This window comes from Globicephala melas, chromosome 10, assembly GCF_963455315.2.
Source record: "Globicephala melas chromosome 10, mGloMel1.2, whole genome shotgun sequence".
NCBI lineage: Eukaryota > Metazoa > Chordata > Mammalia > Artiodactyla > Delphinidae > Globicephala > Globicephala melas.
This window is the reverse complement of record NC_083323.1, coordinates 100,422,870-100,443,631: the sequence shown is the minus strand read 5'-3', so window position 1 is coordinate 100,443,631 and position 20,762 is coordinate 100,422,870. Positions and strand designations below refer to the sequence as shown.

The following is a 20,762-nucleotide window of genomic DNA, read 5'->3' as shown; positions in this document are numbered from 1 at the left end:
GTTTCCTAAACAGTCTACCTGTGGCAAATAGCAGAAAAACATAGCTATTTTTTTCAATCCAAATGTCAGTGCGCTCAGGATCAGAAAGGAAAGGAGGAGATGGTAGAATATCACAGTTGGGGTCTTCAAGGATCCCCCTGAAGTTACCAGACCTCCTCAGGCTATCTTCTTGTCAGATTCTGTCGATGTCTCTGAGTCAGCCAGTACCAGAGTACCCCGGTACAGCCCCTAGTGATGGCAGAGAATACAGATGGAGACTTCCCATCTGAACAGTGCTGGTGAAACTCTAGCCCTGCCCTTGCTCTGCCCATCTGACATGTATATAGATGTTTACTAGGTCACTCAAACGTATTTCATTCAAAACAAAACTCGTGATTTTCTCCTCTTTAACCTAGCCCCTCCTCTGAAGATTGATGAGTCTTGCCCATCTCCTTAAACGGCATTGCCCTGCCGGCGGTTCAAGCCAAACAGCAGTGTCTCCTTTCATTCCTCACACACCTTCACTTCCTACCACCTTCTAGAGCAGGTCCTAATTGTTCCAGCTTCAAAAGAGTTCTTGAATTTATCATTTCACTCCACTTCCAGTCCAGTTTAAGCCTAGATTAGTACAACAGCCTCGAGTTAAGTTTCCTTTCATTTCCTCTGTCCATTTTAAAGAAAGCAATGGTGTACTCTAGATAAGGCATCAACAAATCATGGCAATAGTCTGTTTTCAATCCTTCAACGAGTTTCCTATTTACTTCTCACCCTCTACCAGGTCAACACAATCTGATCGTAACAGACAGAAGACTAGCCCTCCTGTCATAACTATGTTAAAATTAGACAAAAATGCATAAAGCAACTGTTTTCAGACACTGGAAAACAAGCAGCACAGGACTATGATCCTTGAGAGAAGAGAAACTAACAAGGTTATGGTCCGGACTTGCTATCCAATATGTGACGCAGGGACAGGAAGACCAAATGGAAAACAGCAGTCCCGCAGAGCTCAGAAGACAGATCAGTGAGTAAGAGTCCCAAAGACAATAGAAATGTGCAGAGCAGAATGACACAGAGGAAGACGCTAGCCAGAAAAGCAGCAGTGTCTGATCTGACAGGGGTCCCCTGGAGTCTTTGACCAAATACTAAGCCTGCATGTACAGGGAAAGACTCCACAGTGTCAAAGAACAACTACTGGGGACAGAACAACTACCAGAGAGCTACGAGTCGAGCAACTACCTGAACTCACATGGGGCTGGGAAGAATTCAAGCTCCAGAGAGCCAGAGTGGAGAGAACATCAGAGGCACTGAGCAGAGACACCAGGAAGGCCACATCTTAGGAGTAGAGACAGTCTAGCCCTGGAGGGGAGGCTACCTAGACTAGAGCCAACAGAGTGTAAAAGCAAGTCTCCTTAAGGATCGAGTTAATCCACAATTAACCCCTGCAAGATAAAACACTTCATTAAGACAGTAAAATGCAGAACACATTAATCCAGGACAAAATCTGAACACATTAGTTCAGGCCATAATCACCTCTCACCTGCATTAAAACAACAAATTCATCAGTTAACCCCCCAGCCTCTAGTTTGTCCACACTGAATCTACTCCCTACACTGTAAACAGGTGACAAATTGGGCACACAGATATTTAATAATATGTTTAATAAATGACTGCAAACTTTAAAATGTAACAAAAATAAAATGAATCCTGCTAATTGTAAATAATCATCACCTCTTAATAAAGTCCTCTATCCTACACTTCACATTTTTCACTTAATATTTCTGCAACTACTTGAAATACTAAAACTGCATTTCTCTGAAATATCTCACAATTCAGACCCTGAACTAATTTCATCTGACGCCTTTCCCATTACCTACTTCCAAATTAGGGAAATTTCCAAATGCTTTACAGTGAAACTATTACAATTTCATTTTAAACTCTAGCAAGCATATCAGCAATATATAAGGAAAGAAATCCATTTGAATAAAAAAAAAATCCTCCTCTGCTAAGGAACTAGGGTGCACTTTAAACCATTCGCAGGCATAAAGCGTTCCCGTTAAGATCTTGTAAAACCTATCAGTCGTAACAGATTTCCATTCAAAGGCCTGCGCATTAAAGCTCATTATGAACACATCCTGCAGTCAGTGGGCTGACCAACTCCCCTTTCCCAGAGAGCACATCGAGCCTCTGACTCCTGCACTGTTAATAAAGGGAGAGGACCCTGGGAATAAAAAAGAATGTAGCATTCAGACGAATGTAAGAAGTCGAATGTGCTAGTGCTTGCTTTATTTCCCTCTTTTTAGCCTGAAAATTTGCACTGCACAGAAATTAAAGTAAAGTACAGGCAGAATTATCTGGATCTTGTTATACTGTCAACTGTGGTACACGGCAGAAAATGTGTTCAGTTCCTCTCACTGACTTACTAAAGAATAATGACTAGAGAAAGAAAACAAACAAGTTAGGAACAAAATTTATCCGTTGTTAGTAGTTTCTTTCTTTTGAAAAGTAAGTCAACATTTACTTACACAACTGAGAGACAGGAGCATTTGTGACTGTAAAGTAGTACTTATGTCTGAAATTTCTTTCTTTCAAGTTTCAGGTTTTAGCCTCCAGCACACCCTTGGTTCAAGGGTAGACGTCCCTTCAGCAGATTTCAATCCTCCACACAAGTTCTGGCTTTACTGTACTCCACACGGAGAAGTGAAGAAGGAACCCTCTCTACTCTTCCTGTACCTCAACTCCACCGTTGTAAGACAGCACTGCACTTTGACCCTTTACCATCTCAAGTAACGGCATGCTTCTGAGAAAACATATCTTCCTGTCAAAATGGAAATGAGGTACAAATGACACATGAAAAAAAAGGTGAGGAAGGATAACCTGAATCAAGTTATGAGATGCAACTGTTCACACTTCCAAGTTATGCGATGCAACTGTTCACACTTTCCAAAATCACTAGGAAAGGGCAAACTAACTAGGGACCCTCTTTCTTTTTTAATTCTTCCTACTCTTTTGTCCAAGGTTTCTATTTTTTTTCTATATATGTTTATTTCTCTTTTTTTCCCTCTAACCTCCTCTGCTTTTACCTTACAACTGCCAAAGATACAGACAGGCATTCCTCAGACATGTTAGAGCCAGAATTCCTAGCCTAGAACCTAGTTAAAGAGGGCTTTTAAACCTCAAACACTGCTGCAAATCTTATCATGAGAGCAGTTGTACTAAACAAGGTTTGTTGACTGAAATATTATAGAGACAAAAATTAACATATGTGTAAATGTTTTAAAACAAATTAGTATTTTAATTTCTTTTTTTTTTTTTTTTTGGCCGTGTTGTGCATCATGCGGATCTTAGTTCCCCGACCAGGAATCGAACCCATGGCCCCTGCAACGGAAGCGCAGAGTCCTAACGACTGGACCGCTAGGGAATGCCCAACAAATTAGTATTTTATTCATCGCACTAGGAGCTACATTTCAAAAAAACAGGAGCACATATAGAACTGAAATATTTATTCAGCCTATAGACAATGCTTGGTATGCACATGGATAGCCGATCCAAAAATTCCATAGCCAGTTCAGGTATGTTCTGCCAACAGACTGAGAACTTTGGTGTATCACAGAATCACCTGTAAAGCCTGTTAAAACTCCATACGCCTGGCCCCAGGCACTAACCACGTCTTGACTGTAGTTCAGTACGTGTCCAATAGATGTCTTCACGCTTCTATCCATCAAAGGAAAGGCACTCCAGTAAACAATACAAAATCTAACACTAAGTCACGTAACAATGTAATTTCAGTACAAACAGAAAATACAATGCTTAATTTAATTTTTGTTTCTCTTCTTTGGCTTTTATTTGGGGGAATTATTTACCTGCTAGCTACAGAATCATGTTCATAAACAAAATGGAAAACTAATCTCAAATGTTCCTGGATATGAATGCCATTTTAATGTTACTGTATTTCATCAAATCTAAGATGCCACTGATTGTAAGGCAAACCACTGTTTAATGTGCTGGAAAGAAAAGAAGGAAATGCCTCCAAATAAACCATGACCCAAGCTTCTATCATTCAGAATTTTTATTTTATACTGATTGCAAGACCCTTTTTTACTTATTTAACCATAAAGTTTAATCATATATCATTTTGAACTGTCTTATAACTTTCTCCATACCAATAACTGTTTGTTTCAATGCTGATTCACAGCATAATATTACTGAAGACATAATGAACAACAGCTAAAGTTAACATGAGAAATAGCAAAAATGCTCACAACATTGACTAAAATGAGCAGCTGTTAACTGTTTGTGAGTACACAGGCAAACAAACAGAGCAGGACTGCAGTCTTGATGACAGAGATTTTAAGATGCCATCAAGGATAAGACTTGTTAACTCAATTTCATACTGTTGAGATGGGAAAAGCTATGAGCCTTGGAATTGACGAAAACCCGCTTTTTTAAAAGATGGACAATAATCCAATAATAATAAAACCTATGGATATCCCAGTGTTGCCAGCTCTCAATTCTTTCTGCCTTTCTTGACACACGAGTGATATAATGTACAATAGCCATTTCAAGTCACCGCTCACCCAACCTACAGTTGTTAAGTTCTTTATTAGACTTCCTTGTTCACTCGTAATTCTCCCTCCCCCATTTATTCTCAACACAGCCAGAGTAAATTTTAAAAGCTATACTAGATCACTCCCTTGATTAAACACTGGCGCAGTTTTCTCTTGTACTTTGAATAAAATTGTTGCATTACCTGCAGGGATCCTGAAGCAAGTGCTTTGTCTCCTAGAGGGCATGGATTTTTGTTTTGTTCACTGCTACTGTATTTCTGTGCTCTGCACATGGGTTAGTGCCCAATAAATATCTGATGAATGGAATGAGTGACTCTGGCCCTCGCTACCTCTTTAACTGCTCATCTCATGCCTGTCTTCCCCTTAAACAATATGCTTTTGTCCTCTAGTCTCCTTACTGTCTCCTGAAAACTTCTCATCAGGCCTTTGAAACTGTTAACCTTCTTCATGAAATGATTTTACCCAAATGCTCAGCAAGACTGTTTCAACTTTCTTCAGATCTCCCTTACAGGGCACCTCCTCAAAGATGCTTACCCTGTTTATCCCCTCTCCCAACATAATTAGACTCAACTAATTTATTTCCTCTCATAATTATCAGTTTATTGTCTCTCACCAGATTTTTAAGTTCTAGGAGGGCACAGACCATGTGTTCTGACATGAAAAATGTATACCCAGAGTGTAACCCAAGGTCACATACATTCTAGAAGCTCAATGGATGTTTGTTGAGTAATGAGCAAAGAAAGGCTGTGCCGAGTGCCTCTAGCACCTTGTCACTCTGGAAACGAAACATCGAGCCACAATGTTACAAAGCTTTACTCCAAATTACCATTTTAGCTTCTGTTACCTGTATTTTCTAACATACACAAATTTAATTGTTTAAGGCTCTTGCTATGGCAATAAAAGATTCTTTCCTGTCTCAAGATTGTATTAAAACCTTTTTCTTACATTCTCTTCTAGTGTTGTTATTTTTTAAGAAGTAGCTCTTTATTCCACCTAGAACTTCGCTTGATGTAACTATGTACTGTTTTCCAAATAGATGGCGATTATCCCCAAACATGCATCATATGCTTAAAACTCTATTATTTCTGGGTTCTATTCCGTCTCATCAATCTATCCATCTATTACTGTGCCAGTACCACACATTTTAATATCACTGGGTTTAAAACACATATATCATGAGCTGCTTAAACAAGTGTCCCCGCACTGTTCTTCTTGCAAAGAAACTGCAACATCATTTGGGCACGTGTCAAGAATATTCCTATCGGGATTACATTAAATTCACAGAGTTGGGGGAAAGCAGAATCTTTATATTAATGTTCCCATCTACATTGTAATGAAAATTTAGCCCTATCCTTTCCATTACCGTTACTGATATTATTTATTTCGTTTTCCTTATCTAACGGCACTGCCTAACACTTCCAGAATAATGTAAATACTGATGAACACAGCTGTCTTTGCCTCTCCCTAACTTTAATGGATGCGTCTTAGTGTACGTCAGAGTAAGCACAATTCTGGCTACTAGTTTAAAATATGTTTATAATACACATTTACTGAGTTGTTTTATTTAAATCATGCTATAAAAGTGTCACTCAATTCTTATTTTTAGTTCACTTGGTTTAGTTTTCAAAGTGTCTGTAACATTCTATCTAATGTCTTTGAGACAGCTATCAAACACTACAAGGTTGTCTTTTCCTTTCACCTCTTACAAATCATAACTGTGAATGCCATATTGAGCCGTTCTGGATTCCTGGAATAAACTCCTTTGGGTCAGAATATTATCCTTTTATCATAATGCTGATTTTATCTGCCAATATCTTATTTATAACTTCTACATCTAAACTCATAAGCAAAACTGGTTTGGGGTTTTAGTTTGTTTTCTAACCTTCGTTAGGTTTGAGTACCCAGTGGTCACACTGGAGAAAAAAGAATTGGAAAAGCTGTCCTTTCTGTAAGCTCCAGGCATAAACTTCTTTCCCTACATTTCAACTTATTCAACCAGCATTTCTTGAGTACCCACTGTGCATTTGTTAGACACTGACAAGATAAAATTTCATACATATATATATATATAAAATTTCATATATATATAATTTCATATATATATATATATATATATCTCCACATCCTTGGTGCAAAAAATTAAGTGAACAATGAAGAAACACACACGGAAGTATACTATAATATTACTGGCTCATCTACCTAGATGTATAGAGCTGCACAAGGAAGAATTCACAGAAGAACTGAAATTTGAGCTAAGTCTTGAAGGCAAGTAGGAGAAAAAGAAAGGGGAACCAGCACTCTGAACATGTGTTCCTGAAGCAATCACTTCTACTGGCTCTTAAACAATTTTAATCCATAGGACTGTGCTTCCTGTAAGATGACGCTACATTACTAACGGCAACTGGAATTGTGTATTGATACAACTGACAAGGCCTACATTTCTTTCCACATTATGTTCAGAAGTGGGACTTAATATTTGTAGAGCTTGTTACTTCAAAATTAGTCTTAAATTCATTTTTTTTCCTACTACTTGTTCAAATTCACCATATTTCTGGTTGTTCTCTGCCAGAATAACACTGTGGCTTTTCATAATCCTTAACTATTCACTATTTATTAACTCTAAAACTCAAAAATAAATGGGCAGAAGTTGAAATATTCAGAACAGGAGTAAAAACATAACATTCAAAGTTCATCACGATGCTGGTAGGGTTTTCCTGCTGCATGCTATTTGATTTGAGATGATCACACCCTCTCTAACAATGTTCTATGGCCTGGCTCCAGGTTACCTTATTAAAATATAAACTCTAAAGTAAACTGAAAGAAACTCAGGATAGTGCCTACAACACAGTAGTTGTTGATAGAAAATTTTCTAAAACAATACAGTCCAGTAATTTGAAGATTGTAACATACATAGCTGCAGATTAACCGTAAAAATACAGTATATGCTTCTGGGAGGATAAACTGGTCCAATCACTCTGGGAGACAAGACTGATATTCAGAGTTTTGAAAACGTACACACGCTGAGCAGATTCATTTCTGGAAATTTATGCTAAAGAAAAAAATTAATGTACAGGGATATATGGCTAGGGATATTCACTGCAGCACAGTTTTATAATAATGAAAAATTAACAGTAGTCTAAATTTTCAGTAAGAAATATAAATAACTGCAACAGAACGTTATAAATTCAATTGAAATTACAAAACTCTACATGTACTGACAAAGAAAGAAAGATGGTCAAGACAAATTATTAAGAAAAGCGGGTAACATTACATTATGCATCGCTGCACTGCCTAATACAGTAGCCACTACCTACACAGAGATACTTAAATTTAAATTTGATTAATTAAATTTAATTTTAAATTAGTTATATTTAAAGAAAATTTAAAATTCAGTTCCTCAGTCACACTAACCACATTTCCACTACTCAACAGTCACATGTAGCCAGTGGCTACCACATTGCAGAGAGCAGATACAGACCACTTCCATCATCAGGGGAAGTTGCTGTTTACCATATTGCAGAGAGCAGATACAGACCGCTTCCACCATCGGGGAAGTTGCTGCTTTGCTGCTTTTAACTGCCTTCCTCACACTTCATTTAAAAAGGGATTATTCAGACTGGCACTAAAATAGCTCTGAGATTTTATTTTCCCCCTATCCAAATGTGAAAATTATCTGAAGACTCTGACCTCATATAGGGAAGTAGAGCTGTCATTTTTTTAATTCAATGTAAGATGAATTCTTCACTTAAGCTTTCTTAAAATGAAGCATTACATAGAAAAGTGAAAAATTATCAGTAGTCACAGTGGTCAGCTGAAGTCTGAGGTTCCTCTCTAAAAATAAGTGACAGCATACCTCTGTATCATTCCCTCTAGCTGTGCCTCCAGGGCAGCAAATATATATATTTTTTTTATTTTATTTATTTAATTTTGGCTGCATTGGGTCTTCGTTGCTACATGCGGGCTTTCTCTAGTTGCGGCGAGCGGGGACTACTCTTCATTGCGGTGTGCGGGCCTCTCATTGTGGTGGCCTCTCTTGTTGCGGAGCACGGGCTCCAGGCACATGGGCTCAGTAGCTGTGGCTCGGGGCTCTAGAGCACAGGCTCAGCAGTTGTGCTGCACAGGCTGAGTTGCTCCGCGGCATGTGGGATCTTCCTGGACCAGGCCTCGAACCCATGTCCCCTGCATTGGCAGGCGGATTCTTAACCACTATGCCACCAGGGAAGCCCAGCAAATAATTTCTATCACGTATCTTTTACAGCAAGACAACAGTTTCCATGGAAACCACAGGGCAAACATCCACTACTGCTGCCTAGGACTTTATAAGCACACCGAAAATGAGGGAATCGTTTACTTTCAATTATTAATATTTTAAAATTGAGCAGTAATTAGCTACTCTAATTCTGGTTTTGTTGTGTGTGTCTCTATGAACAAATCAAGAGATGAAAAACAAATCAAGAAAATTCTGTGCCCCTCTAGCAACAAAATGAGTCTACAGAAATCAGGAGGGGGAAAAAAAAAAGCAAGAAAGGTATTAAGCCAGTATACATGCCAGCCAATGTCATCTCGTACAAGACAGCAAATCAGAACAGAAATCAGTGCCGAATTTAGGTAAGAAAGAAGAAATTCCCTTGCACTAGTTCAGGAGAGCATATAAATTTATCTAGGTCAAAATGCTGACTAATTAGGAAAAAAAGACAGTCGTAACAACTGAGAAAGTGGCCACTCACCTCTCTCAACAGAGCATTCTCTTTTTCCTTCTGCTCCAAAAGGCTTTCGAGGTGGTGGACGTGCATCTCTGCCTCTGCCAGTCTCCTTGTTCTCTCATGGTCCTCCTCAGTAGCCTTAGCAGAAAGCCCCTTGCTCTGCAACATCTCCAGAAGCTTCTTGATGGATTCGTCCCGAGCGTTCAGGGTTTGCTTCTGAGTCTCGATCCGCAGCTCCATCTCCTCCAGAGTCTTTCGAAGGAGGAACAGCTCCTTGGCCTGCCGCTCGTGCTCAGTGTGCAGCCTCTGAAAGTTCTCCTCCGTCAGCTCTGTCACACAAGGCTCACCAGTCCTACTGTTACTATCCTGTTGAAACAGCTGGTTCAGGTCCCTCTGGATCCGCAATTCATCCTGGAGAGCCTGGATTGTCATTTGCATGTGCTGGTATAAAGACAAAAAGGAAAACCCAAATGAGCTTTCCTCCTCAAGTAGCAGAAACAAAGCAGATTACGGGGAGTGAGAAAGCCGCTACCACAGCTCTCAGAACCCTGCATTTAGCAAATGAGGAGTCACATTATTCTGTTTTACACTGTCTTTAAAAATGATTGAGATAATCTGTAAAATGTCAGTAATTTAATTTGTGTTTATTACCAATGGGAAACAAGGTAAGTCTGGCAGCTCCTCACTTTGCTTGACTAAATAAAGACACTGTTCAAGATTAACAGAAGGTATTACATGGAACTGAAGGTGAGGAGAGGGAAAATCTATAGGAATATGGACACATCATACAAAAAATTTCACCAAAAAACAAAGGATGTCAAAATACAAAATGACTTTTAAGTGTTTTACAATTAAGTTAGCACATTAAATAATAAACATATGAGTGCATGCCAGAACGTGCTTTGCACTCCTTATGTGATAATTCATTTAATCCTCACTATAACACATGTACTATTATTCGAATTTTATTGATGATGACACCATGCATGCAGAGACTTAAATAACTCACCCCAAGATCACACAGTAAGTAACAGAGCTGGCATTCGAATTAAAGCAATTCTCGCAGCCCACTGAAGCTAGTACCCAAAGGTAATAAGATAACTTGAAGCTTTAAAAACAAAACACAAAAAACTGAGGCTGTGTGAGCTATTTATACAGAAGATAACAATATAAGTGAGTAATTTGAGTAATTAAATGAAAATGTTAGTGCAGATAAGCTAGTAAAATGTTTCAGACGGTATATCTTTAGCCTGTATCCCTAACGAAGGTATATGAACCTTTAATCTGAATGGATAAATTCTAGAACATTATACAAAGAACCTAAAAGGAAGTTACATCAAGAATCATGTTTTTAGAAATGAAGAAGCAACAATAGAAAATCACTCTTTGTATTCAAGGTATTCAGGGTCTGGCAGTGTGCCGCAGTGGAAGGAAACTAACCCACAGTCAGAAGACATGAGTTTTAGTTCCAGCTCTCACACTGAAGAGCAACCTGATTTGGAACACATCGCCTTCTTTCTGGGTTTCAGGTTCCTCATATTTAAAATGAGGATATAAATGCCTGCACCATCTTTTCAAAGAGCTAATAGTATCATTGAAATCTTTGTGGCATATATGTTAAAACATACATTGTTTAAAACTTTTGGCAAACTGCAAAACAGCAGTAAATATCTCAAGGAAACGATCTGGCAAGTGTACAAAGACGCTCATTGTTGTTTATACCAGTGACAAAATTAGAAACAACCTAAATGGATATTAATAGGTGATGAGTTAAGTAAATGAGAAATGTCCACCCAGTTTAATACTATGCATCAATTTTTTTAAATGTAGATTTATATTTACTGATAAAAACTACAGTTACAACATATTAAGTGTAAAGAAGCAGATATATAATAGCAAGTATAGGATGATCGCGATTCTAATTTTTAAAAAGTATATACATGTAGACCCAACACAGCCAAAAATAAAATAAATTAATTAAAAAAAAAAAGTATATACATGCAGAGAAAAGTCTAAAAGGATGCAAACAATTACCAGTGTCTGGGTATGGGTAGATTTTACATTTTTCTTCATACTTTTTTCTACTATCTAAATCCCCTACAGTAAGCAAGTAATCAATAAAAAGAGACATTTTTACCTTTAAAAATAAGAGAAAAGACTTCAGAGATGCCTGCTTGGCTGTGTTCAATTTGCTACCACTTTGGTTAAAAGGGAGGGAACAATAAATATTTACTATTTACTATAAATAAAAAATATCATAAGAAATAAAAATACTTCTGTAATGTTACACAAGAAATAATTAATTCGGGGGAACGGAGGAAGGCAAGAAGGGAGGAAGGGAGGAACGGACTGGAATCACTGAGGGACAACATGTAAGAAAACTTTATTCTATTCCACATAAAAAATTTTTTTAAAAAATTGGTGTAACTGACATTGAAAATTTTTTAATAATAGCTTTATTGAGACATAATTCACATATACCATAAAGTTTGCCGGTTTAAAGTGTGTAAGTCAGCAGTTTTCAGCATATTAAAAGTTATGCAAAAAGAAAGATTGAAATAAACTCATGTGTAAATGTTCAAAAAAATAAAAAAAGTCATGCATCGATCACTACTATCTAATTCTAGAACACTGCCATCACCCCTTAAGAGAAATCCCATATACATCTGCAGTCACTTCCCAGCCACTTCCCATCTTTCTCTCCTCCTAACCTTCCTCTTGAATTTGAACTAAATGTATGTACTACCCACTCAAAAATTAAATTTTAAAAAATGCCTAATGATATTTTTCAGCCTCAAAAAGGAAGGAAATGCTGACACACGCTGCAACATGGATGGACACTATGCCAAATGAAATAAGCCCGTCACAAAAGACAAATATTACACGAGTCCACTTACATGAGGGTCCCTAGAGCAGTCTACCTCACAGAGACAGGAAGCACAAGAGTGGTTGCCAGGGGCTGGGGAGACGGGAGACGGGGAGTGATTGTTTGATGGGTGCAGAGATTCAGTTTTACAGGATGAAAAGAGTTGTGGAGATGGATGGTGGTGATGGTTGCAAAACAATATGAATGTACCTTATGAACTGTACACCTGAAAATTGGTTAAGATGGTAAATTTAACACGGTGGATGTAAGCTGTATTTTACAACAATTTTAAACACTGGGGAAAAAATAAGCCTGCCACAGAATTCCAATGTGTTGATATTAAACAATTTACTTGTAACTATTGATAAATATTTCGTTTGGTTCTCATTCCCACTACTATAACGGGCACCTTCACATGTATATTTCTGCACATCTATCCGAATTTCTCCTGGAGATAAATTCTGAAAGGCGAAATTCCTGGATCAGAGGGTATGCAGTTATGATTTGAATACACACAACAAATTACCTCTAAAAGGGTCTGTACAGATTTAAACTTCCACCAAATGATGTCTGAGCACTTTCCTATACCTTTGACAATTGGGTATTTTCTTTCTTCTCTTTCTTTTTTGGGCTTTTCCTTGATTACAAGTAAGACTGAATATCTATTCACATATCTACAGGTGCTTTGTATTCCTTCCTTTGTGACTCATCTGTCCTTGTTCTTTGTTCATTTTGTTTTGGGGACATTTAACCTTTCTCCTAATCCACTTTAATATCTTTTTATATTTGGAAAACAACCTTTTGCCTGCTGTGCATGTTACAAATATATTTCCAAATCTGTCATTTTTCTTTTAACATAGTTTATGGCAACTTAAATAGAGAATTTTTTTAGTGCAAAGATAAGAACCTCTTCTTTTATAGTTTCTGGTTTTGGTATTATGCTTAGCAAGTAGTGAACTTTCAATTATGGCAGTCTTCAAACTCTCGAAAAGCACTGGCTTTTTCTTACGAAAAATAAATTTACAATAAAATTATCAGGTATTTGAATTCATGAATATGATTCTTTAAAGAAATTTAACTACCCGCATCATGCTGCAAAGATTCTCAACAGTTGCTGGAGTTCAAAATCCTTAATAAAAAGATGTGTCAAAATGCTAATTCTCTGAAGCCTATAATCAACCCCCAGTTTCATTCTTTACCTTTGGAAGTCAAAAAATCCAAATAAATCCTGAGCAAGTTTATCCCACAGGGAAATATCAGAAGTTAAATTCAACAGTGAAACTGATTTCTAGGTACAACCGTCCCTCCTTTTCTGGACGCTCATCACCAAATTCATTCAAATCAAGAGAAACAGATGTTGACGACAGCTAACAGTCTCACATACACTTTAGCACTTGTGATGATACTAGTATGGCAAGCACTGTTTTGGTGAAGAAAGAAAATACAACGACTAATGTGCCCTGCTTCTCCAGCTCTGCTTGCACTCATTTTACTAGAATATAGAATTAAAATGATGCTCTGACTGGTAGCCGAGAAAGCTACACAGCAATTTTCTCCGTCGTAATGGGAATCAGCACCCCTTCTTTAGGCTACATTCAAGCTAGATTCACTTTATAAAAATTCCTGCCAACTCCCTTGGGAAGAGAAAGAAGCAGCAGGCAATAAGCCAGCCTGCCCTTTCTCTAGCACATTCGTACTGAAGATAAAGTGAGCATATCCGCACATATCACAGACATTTACCATGATCGACCAAAAACAGACATGCTGAATTTAGTAGGACGATCTCAGTTGTCAGATATTAGGAAAATTTCTATTTGGGAATTCTGCTCATGACACTCTCCAAAATGATCTCACACTTCTCACATTCCAAATTGTACACCAACACTCACTACTCTACTTCTGCTCACTCTAACACTCAGCTTGAGCTGGAAGACTGGAAAAATAACAGCTTAAAATTTAGTTCAAGGATTGTGCTAAAATTACACCAAGCTGTATCTCAATGAAATGGCAGGATGTTGTGAACAACAATAATGAAAATTCTTAAATCTCTGATAGGGTTTATGATCTTTTTTTTAGAAAAATACATCTCAAAAACAACAAAAGATCACAACAATGCTTCATATATTTTAGACAAATATCAGAAGCTCTTCTGAGGCAAAACTTCCATTAGTTTCTCTGAAGAGAACGCTTTGATCCAGTTTATCCTGATTTCTAAAATGACAGAACCTTGGAGTCTAGAGCTATTTTTAGTTACAGAAAAAGAATATTATGGATACATGAAAATGGTCATCATCACAAACATTATACTGCATCCCAGAGAGTTCAATGCACTATTTGTCAAGATAACCATTAGAAAAAATACCAGTACTGCATCCTATTATGTTAAATTAAGACCGATTTTTTTCCTGAAACATGTAAATACATACATTGAGTAAACTTTATCAATGCAAAATGCAAAAGAGTTTATAATAATTCTTACTAACATCACCCAAGTCAATCCTCAGGCCCTGTGATGTTCTGATCTGTGCTGTACCGTATGTGTCCCTAAGAAGAGCACTTACCAGCCCAATCTGCAATTTATTTCTTTGTATCTGTCTTCAAGAAAAACTTTCTAGAACTTGGGACTTTCATCTTTTTACTCAGGGGCACGGCACAGTGTTTGGTATAATAAGTGCTCAATAAATTTCTGATGAAAGACTGACAAAAACAAATTGTCATGCATTATTTTGAAAGTAAATGGCTACTAGATAGTAGATGCAAATCAAGTCCCTGGAAAATTATATCTTTCCCCTATAACAGAGAGAATTACTCTCATTCTGTAACAATTAGTTCCTTACCAGCTAACACAAAAAAAATTCTATCTCAAATACAAACTGGCCAAAATACTAAATGCAATCCTAATTTTTAAAAAAATGTTAATTATACACTCTGGATTTATTTGTGTTTGATCTGAAGTGAAGAGAAGCATTTTCAAATAATAAACTGTCAACAAGTATCTTTTATACTTTTAATACTATACAACATACACAAAAAGTGTAGGATAGAGTTCTTGTCCAAAAACAGAGCATACAAAGTGGTAAAACTTAATAGCTCTATACACACTCACACACCAGCACTACACCTTATTATAAATTTAAATTAAGAATATTCAAGAAGGAGAAATGGGACATATAAAAGCACTTATTATATATGCAACATACTCAAATGAAGTTTAGATTCTATAAGATCACTACGATTTGGATTCATGAATCTTTAATATGAAAAGAAAGTATTCTAATTTCTATCATTTTAGAAGAAGCTCAAAGTTTTTTAATGAGTCTGAATCTCCAAGACTGAGACAAAGGAAGAGCCTCTAAGGTAATTCATTTCATCTGATCGTTCGTCTAGTATTCTTTCCGTTGATTCTTTCAGTTGATGACAAGTATTTATTTTCTGTGCAGCAAAGCACACTGTAAACTCTCAAATATTAAACCAAAACCAAGTTCTCAGACTGATCTAAACACAAGCAAGAGACATACTGCAATGCAAGAAACAACCACACCAGAATTCAAATGGATAGATTAAATTGTTTAAATGAATGCTACTTTGAGCTTATTCTCCTCTAAAAAAGATGTCAGAGTCAAGAAAATGAACAAGCAATTATTCCAGATTCCTAGCAGTTACTCTCTGCTACTGAATCCAGGAGAGAAAAAAGAACATCTGCCTTTATGCCAGCATAACCCAGAAGAGAAATTAAAGAATAAATGAAAATATTATCAAAATGGGCAAGTCCCAAGGTCATTAATACATTCTATTATTGTGTGCTCATAAAGACAACTCAAGTGACAATAAACTGATTTTAGTACAAGTTCTAGAAATGCCAAATAGCTTTCAGTTACCCAAACTCCCATACCATTTACTTACCCCTTAGCCTCTACTTAAAGAGTATCCTCTACCCGTTCCCTCACTTTCACTCCCAGCTAAATCCTACCTGTCCTTTCATCCTTAGATCAGGCATTATCTCCTCTAGAAAGCCTGTCTGACTCTCAAACTGAACAAAAGGCAAAAATAGAGAGGAAGGAATGGGTGGAGGAAGAAAAGTATAGAAAGAAGAAAAGATAATATCCCAAACCAGATATTACAATAGTAAAAATATCACACTAAGCAATGTCAGGGTTGAAGACGTCATTCCATTAAAAAATAACATCAAAATAAAAATTTTTTTTAACCTTAAAAGTAAAATCAACCAGCAGAGGGATCCTATAGTAACCATTTCCATAGTGTTTACTTGAGAATGCTCAGTACTAACAAAGCAATGGCAGAATTAAATACAAGGGACCATAAAGGTACTGTTCAGTCTAGCAGCATTTTAAGTATCAAGCTCACTTCTTTCTTCATGCTCTACAACCCAAAAGTTTCAAGCACCTGCAACAGACGTCAATGAGGCTAACAAAATTCCCAGATTTAGTCCCTGAAATACTAGTATATAAATCAAGAAGAAATAAGGGTAAAGAAAGAAGAGTTAAGCGATACCAATCAGCTGTGAACATGTGAAGAGCTAACCCTGGCAATGCTGCAACTCGGAGTGGATTCAGCTGAATAAACACACACTGGAGGCAGCAGCTTGGCTCTTGGGGGCGGGGGGCAGTCCCTGCTGACATTCAGCTGCAGCACATGGCATAAAGCTAACAGGGGCTAATGTCTGTGTCTCACAGAGCTATGTCAACACTGAAGTCACTGTGTGCCCAAAGCTTTCCAGAAGCTATAGAATTCCCTTCTCCTTTTTTTCCCCTCCTTTTCCTCCAGAGAAAGAGAAGAGGCAAGGAAGACTGATATTGAGGGAGAGTACAAAGAGATCATGACCTTACAGTCTTACAGAAAAGCACTCGTGTACACTGCCATTGTTTAAGATGCTTTCACACACACTATCACTAAACTGTGTTAAACTGAAATGAAGCCCACCAAAATTATTTACATAAATAATTCTGTCTTGAGGAGAAAATAGCATAGAACATATACAAAGAACATCAGCTAACCAGAATAAACCAACCAAATTACTCACATTTTTTTCCAAGACTTACATCTTTAATAATGGGCTTTCTTGTAAAAATCAAATCTACACTAGGCAACTGATAGACTACAATAGTCCACTGTTATATTTTGTTCTAGAGATACTAAGACCAAGTGCAGTAAGACAAGAGAAGGAAATCAAAGGTATAAGAATTAGAAAACAAGAAACAGTCATTATACAGGATGAAAACTCAGAAGAAATTACAGACAAAATATCTGTATCATTAAGAGTCCAGCAAGGGACTTCCCTGGTGGTCCAGTGGTTAGGAATCCACCTTCTAATGCAGAGGATGCGGGTTCTGCATCCCACATGCCACGGGGCAACTCAGCATGTGCCACAACTACAGAACCCACCAGAGCCCACATGCTCTGGAGCCCGTGCACCGCAACGAAAGATCCTGCATGCCGCGAGGAATATCCCGTGTGCAGCAACTAAGACCTGACACAGCCAAAAATAAAATAAATAAATAAATAAATATTTTTTAAAAAAGAGTTTAGCAAGCCTGGCGCATATAAGATCAACACATAAAATTTAACTGCATTTCTCTACAAGGAACAAATCTTTAAAAAGTGTAATTAAAAAGAGAGAGAAAGAGAATCTTGATAAATAAAACCAAAGAAGCATCTGGGGATAAAATAACAATAAAAAGTCAAACTATTATGGAGAAAATCATAATTGTTTCGAAAGCAAAACACCAAGGTATAAATATATTTTTTTTTGTATACAATCCCTTAAATTTTCCATGGCAACCATCAAATAAGGCATATCTAAGACTCTTTTGCACATGCTTCTGTAAAATTGTTAAGTAGATAAAAGAAATCTTTAAAAATTAATAAAATTTTTTTGAAAATCAATTTAGGTACTAAACAGACAATACAAAAGATTGTTTCATGTTTTAGCAGCATGTTGAGAGGAAATAAAACCATATGGTATCTTCATGGGGTATTTAAAAGGAAAATACATTTGTTTTCTTGACTCTCACCAATTTTATCACATAAACTCCAGTAAATACATGTGTTACCATTATTTTCATTTATCTCCTATATCCATATTTACTCATCACGTTATATTTTCAATTTGAATACTTAGGTCTATGACCACAAAATCTTTCACTTCACTTCAGCTGGCTGCATACTTTTAGGGGAAAGTTAAACATGCACTTACCCTATGACCCAGCGATTCCACTTCTAGATATTTCCGCAAGAGAAATAAAAACATGGCCACCAACACATCTGTATAAAAATGTTTACAACCGCTTTATTCATAAGAGCCAAAACTGGAAAGAACCCCATCAACAGGAGAATGGATAAACTGATTATGCAATATCCATGCAATGAAAACTACTCAATATTAGGATGACTATGGATACATGCAACAACACGAATAAACTTAAAAAAAAATAGTACGCCGAGCAAAAGAAGCCAAACACAACAGAGTACAGACTATATGGTTCCATGTATAGGAGGTTCTAGAGCAGGCAAAACTAATCTAAAGTGAAAGGAATTAGAACACCATCTATGTGTTGAGGGCAGGGAAAATACTGATTGGGAAGGAGCTCAAGGGGACCTTATGGGATGATGGAAATGTTCTATATCTTCATAAGACTGCATTATATGACTACTGGCATTTGTCAAAACTCATGGAACTACGATACTGAAGATCCATGTATTTTGCTGTATGTAAACTATACTCCAACAAAAAATAAATATATTAGGACTTCCCTGGTGGTGCAGTGGTTGAGGGTCTGCCTGCCGATGCAGGGGACACGGGTTCGTGCCCTGGTCCGGGAAGATCCCACATGCCGCGGAGCGGCTGGGCCCGTGAGCCATGGCCGCTGAGCCTGCGCGTCCGGAGCCTGTGCTCCGCAACGGGAGAGGCCACAACAGTGAGAGGCCCACGTACCGCAAAAAAAATAAATAAATAAAAAATAAAAATAAATTTAAAATAAATTAATTAATTAAAACAGAAAAAAGTAACAGGTATAGGTCTGAAAAGGGAAAAGTAAATAAATATTCAAGAAAACTTCTTAACAAGTAGGAATGACTTCACTTAAAAGAAAGGATAATTTAGTTGATTTTTAAGAACACTTCCAGTTCCAACATGTATTATGCTCTATCACCTAATTCAATTGTAACCCTGCATTCTTAAAAAGGTTAGAGAAGAAAGCAGAAGCTGGGGGCTACAGAGACTCATTCAAATATACAACAACGCATGGAAATCACCATTAACAATTTGCCTTATTTGCTTCAAATATCTCTCTCTCTCCCCCACCCCTCACTGTTGCTTATTTAAAATTCACATAAGTGATGTCATCTGTTCTTGATTGTCTCTGCAAATTGCTTATGTTACTCACATAATGTGCCTGAGAATGTAAACTGGTATAGCCACTATGGGAAACAGTAATGGAGGTTCCTCAAAAAATTAAAAATAGAACTGCCATTAGATCTAGCAATTCCACTTCTGAGATTTTATCCAAAGAAAACAAAAATACTAACTCAAAAAGATATCTGCACCCCCATGTTCACTGCAGCATTATTTATAATACCCAAGATACGTTAACAACCTAAGTGTCCATCAATGGATGAATGGATAAAGAAAATGTGGTGTGTATATCTATACACATATGTGTATATATTATTATTCAGCCATTAAAAAAAAAATAAGATCTTACCATTTCGGGGGGGGGGGTGGACCACAAGCTCACAGATAGAGAACAGATTGGTGGTTGCCAGAGGTGGGAGACAGGGAGTGGGTGAAATGGGTAAAGGGAGTCAAAAGGTACAAACTTCCAGTTATAAAAATAAATAAGTCCTGGGAACGTAATGTACAGCATGGTGACTATAGTTAATAACACTGTATTACATATTTGAAAGTTGCTAAAAGAGTAGATCTTAAAAGTTCTCATCCCCCAAAAAAGTTCTTTGTAACTATGTGTGGTGATGGATGTTAACCAGACCCAGTGTGTTGATCATTTTGTACTGTAACCCAACAGCAAAATATTGAAACTAATGTAATGTTATATGTCAACAGTACTTCAATTTTTTAAAAACGTGTTTGAGATTTATCCACGCTGATATACATAACTCTAATTCATTCACTTTTATGAACTGTATAATACAGGTTTCACAATTCCTTATCCAATATTCTAAAATCCAAAGAGCTTTAAAAAGACTAAATTTTTCTCCAAGCTTAATGGAAAAACCTGACTCAACTGCTACGAGGCTATTTACCATTTATTTATCCAATTTAATATGAATATTCCTATGTTTTGCTACAGATTTAATATGTTTGATTACTGGGTATTGTCCAGATTCCAATGGGAGCATTACACAATATGCAGTTTATATACTGGATTACCTTTCAAAATCTAAGTATTTTGGAGGAAAGGACTGTGTACTCATATTCCATTTTGTGAATAAATATCAACTTATCCACTCACCTACTGAGGAACAGTTAGATGTTTTTCCACTTTTTTCACTGTTACAACAAGCACATGTACATCTACCTGTCTCCTTGTGCACATGTGCAAAAGTTTCTCTCAAGGAGACACACAGGAATGAAACTGCCCGGTAGTAGAGCATGTCTTCAACCTTACTGGT

The 20,762-nt window shown here is 37.0% G+C and overlaps 1 protein-coding gene across 28 annotated transcripts in view; it reads right to left on the bottom strand.

The window, feature by feature from the left end:
* ERC1 (ELKS/RAB6-interacting/CAST family member 1) overlaps window positions 1-20,762 on the bottom strand; it is a 394,021-nt gene that overhangs the window by 297,679 nt on the left and 75,580 nt on the right. For 21 of the 28 annotated variants that reach the window (XR_009565564.1, XM_030834798.2, XM_030834806.2 and 18 more), the window contains one exon: window positions 9,272-9,688. Coding sequence is in view for 27 of the 28 variants with exons in the window: in XM_030834798.2 (XP_030690658.1) it covers window positions 9,272-9,688 (417 nt within the window). In the remaining variant the exon portion in view is untranslated. Of the gene's footprint in view, window positions 1-9,271; window positions 9,689-10,256; window positions 10,325-11,384; window positions 11,442-14,596; window positions 14,642-14,674; window positions 14,811-16,517; window positions 16,698-20,762 lie in introns of those variants that run through there. The other 7 variants (XM_060306589.1, XM_060306595.1, XM_060306593.1 and 4 more) reach the window with 7 other exon arrangements.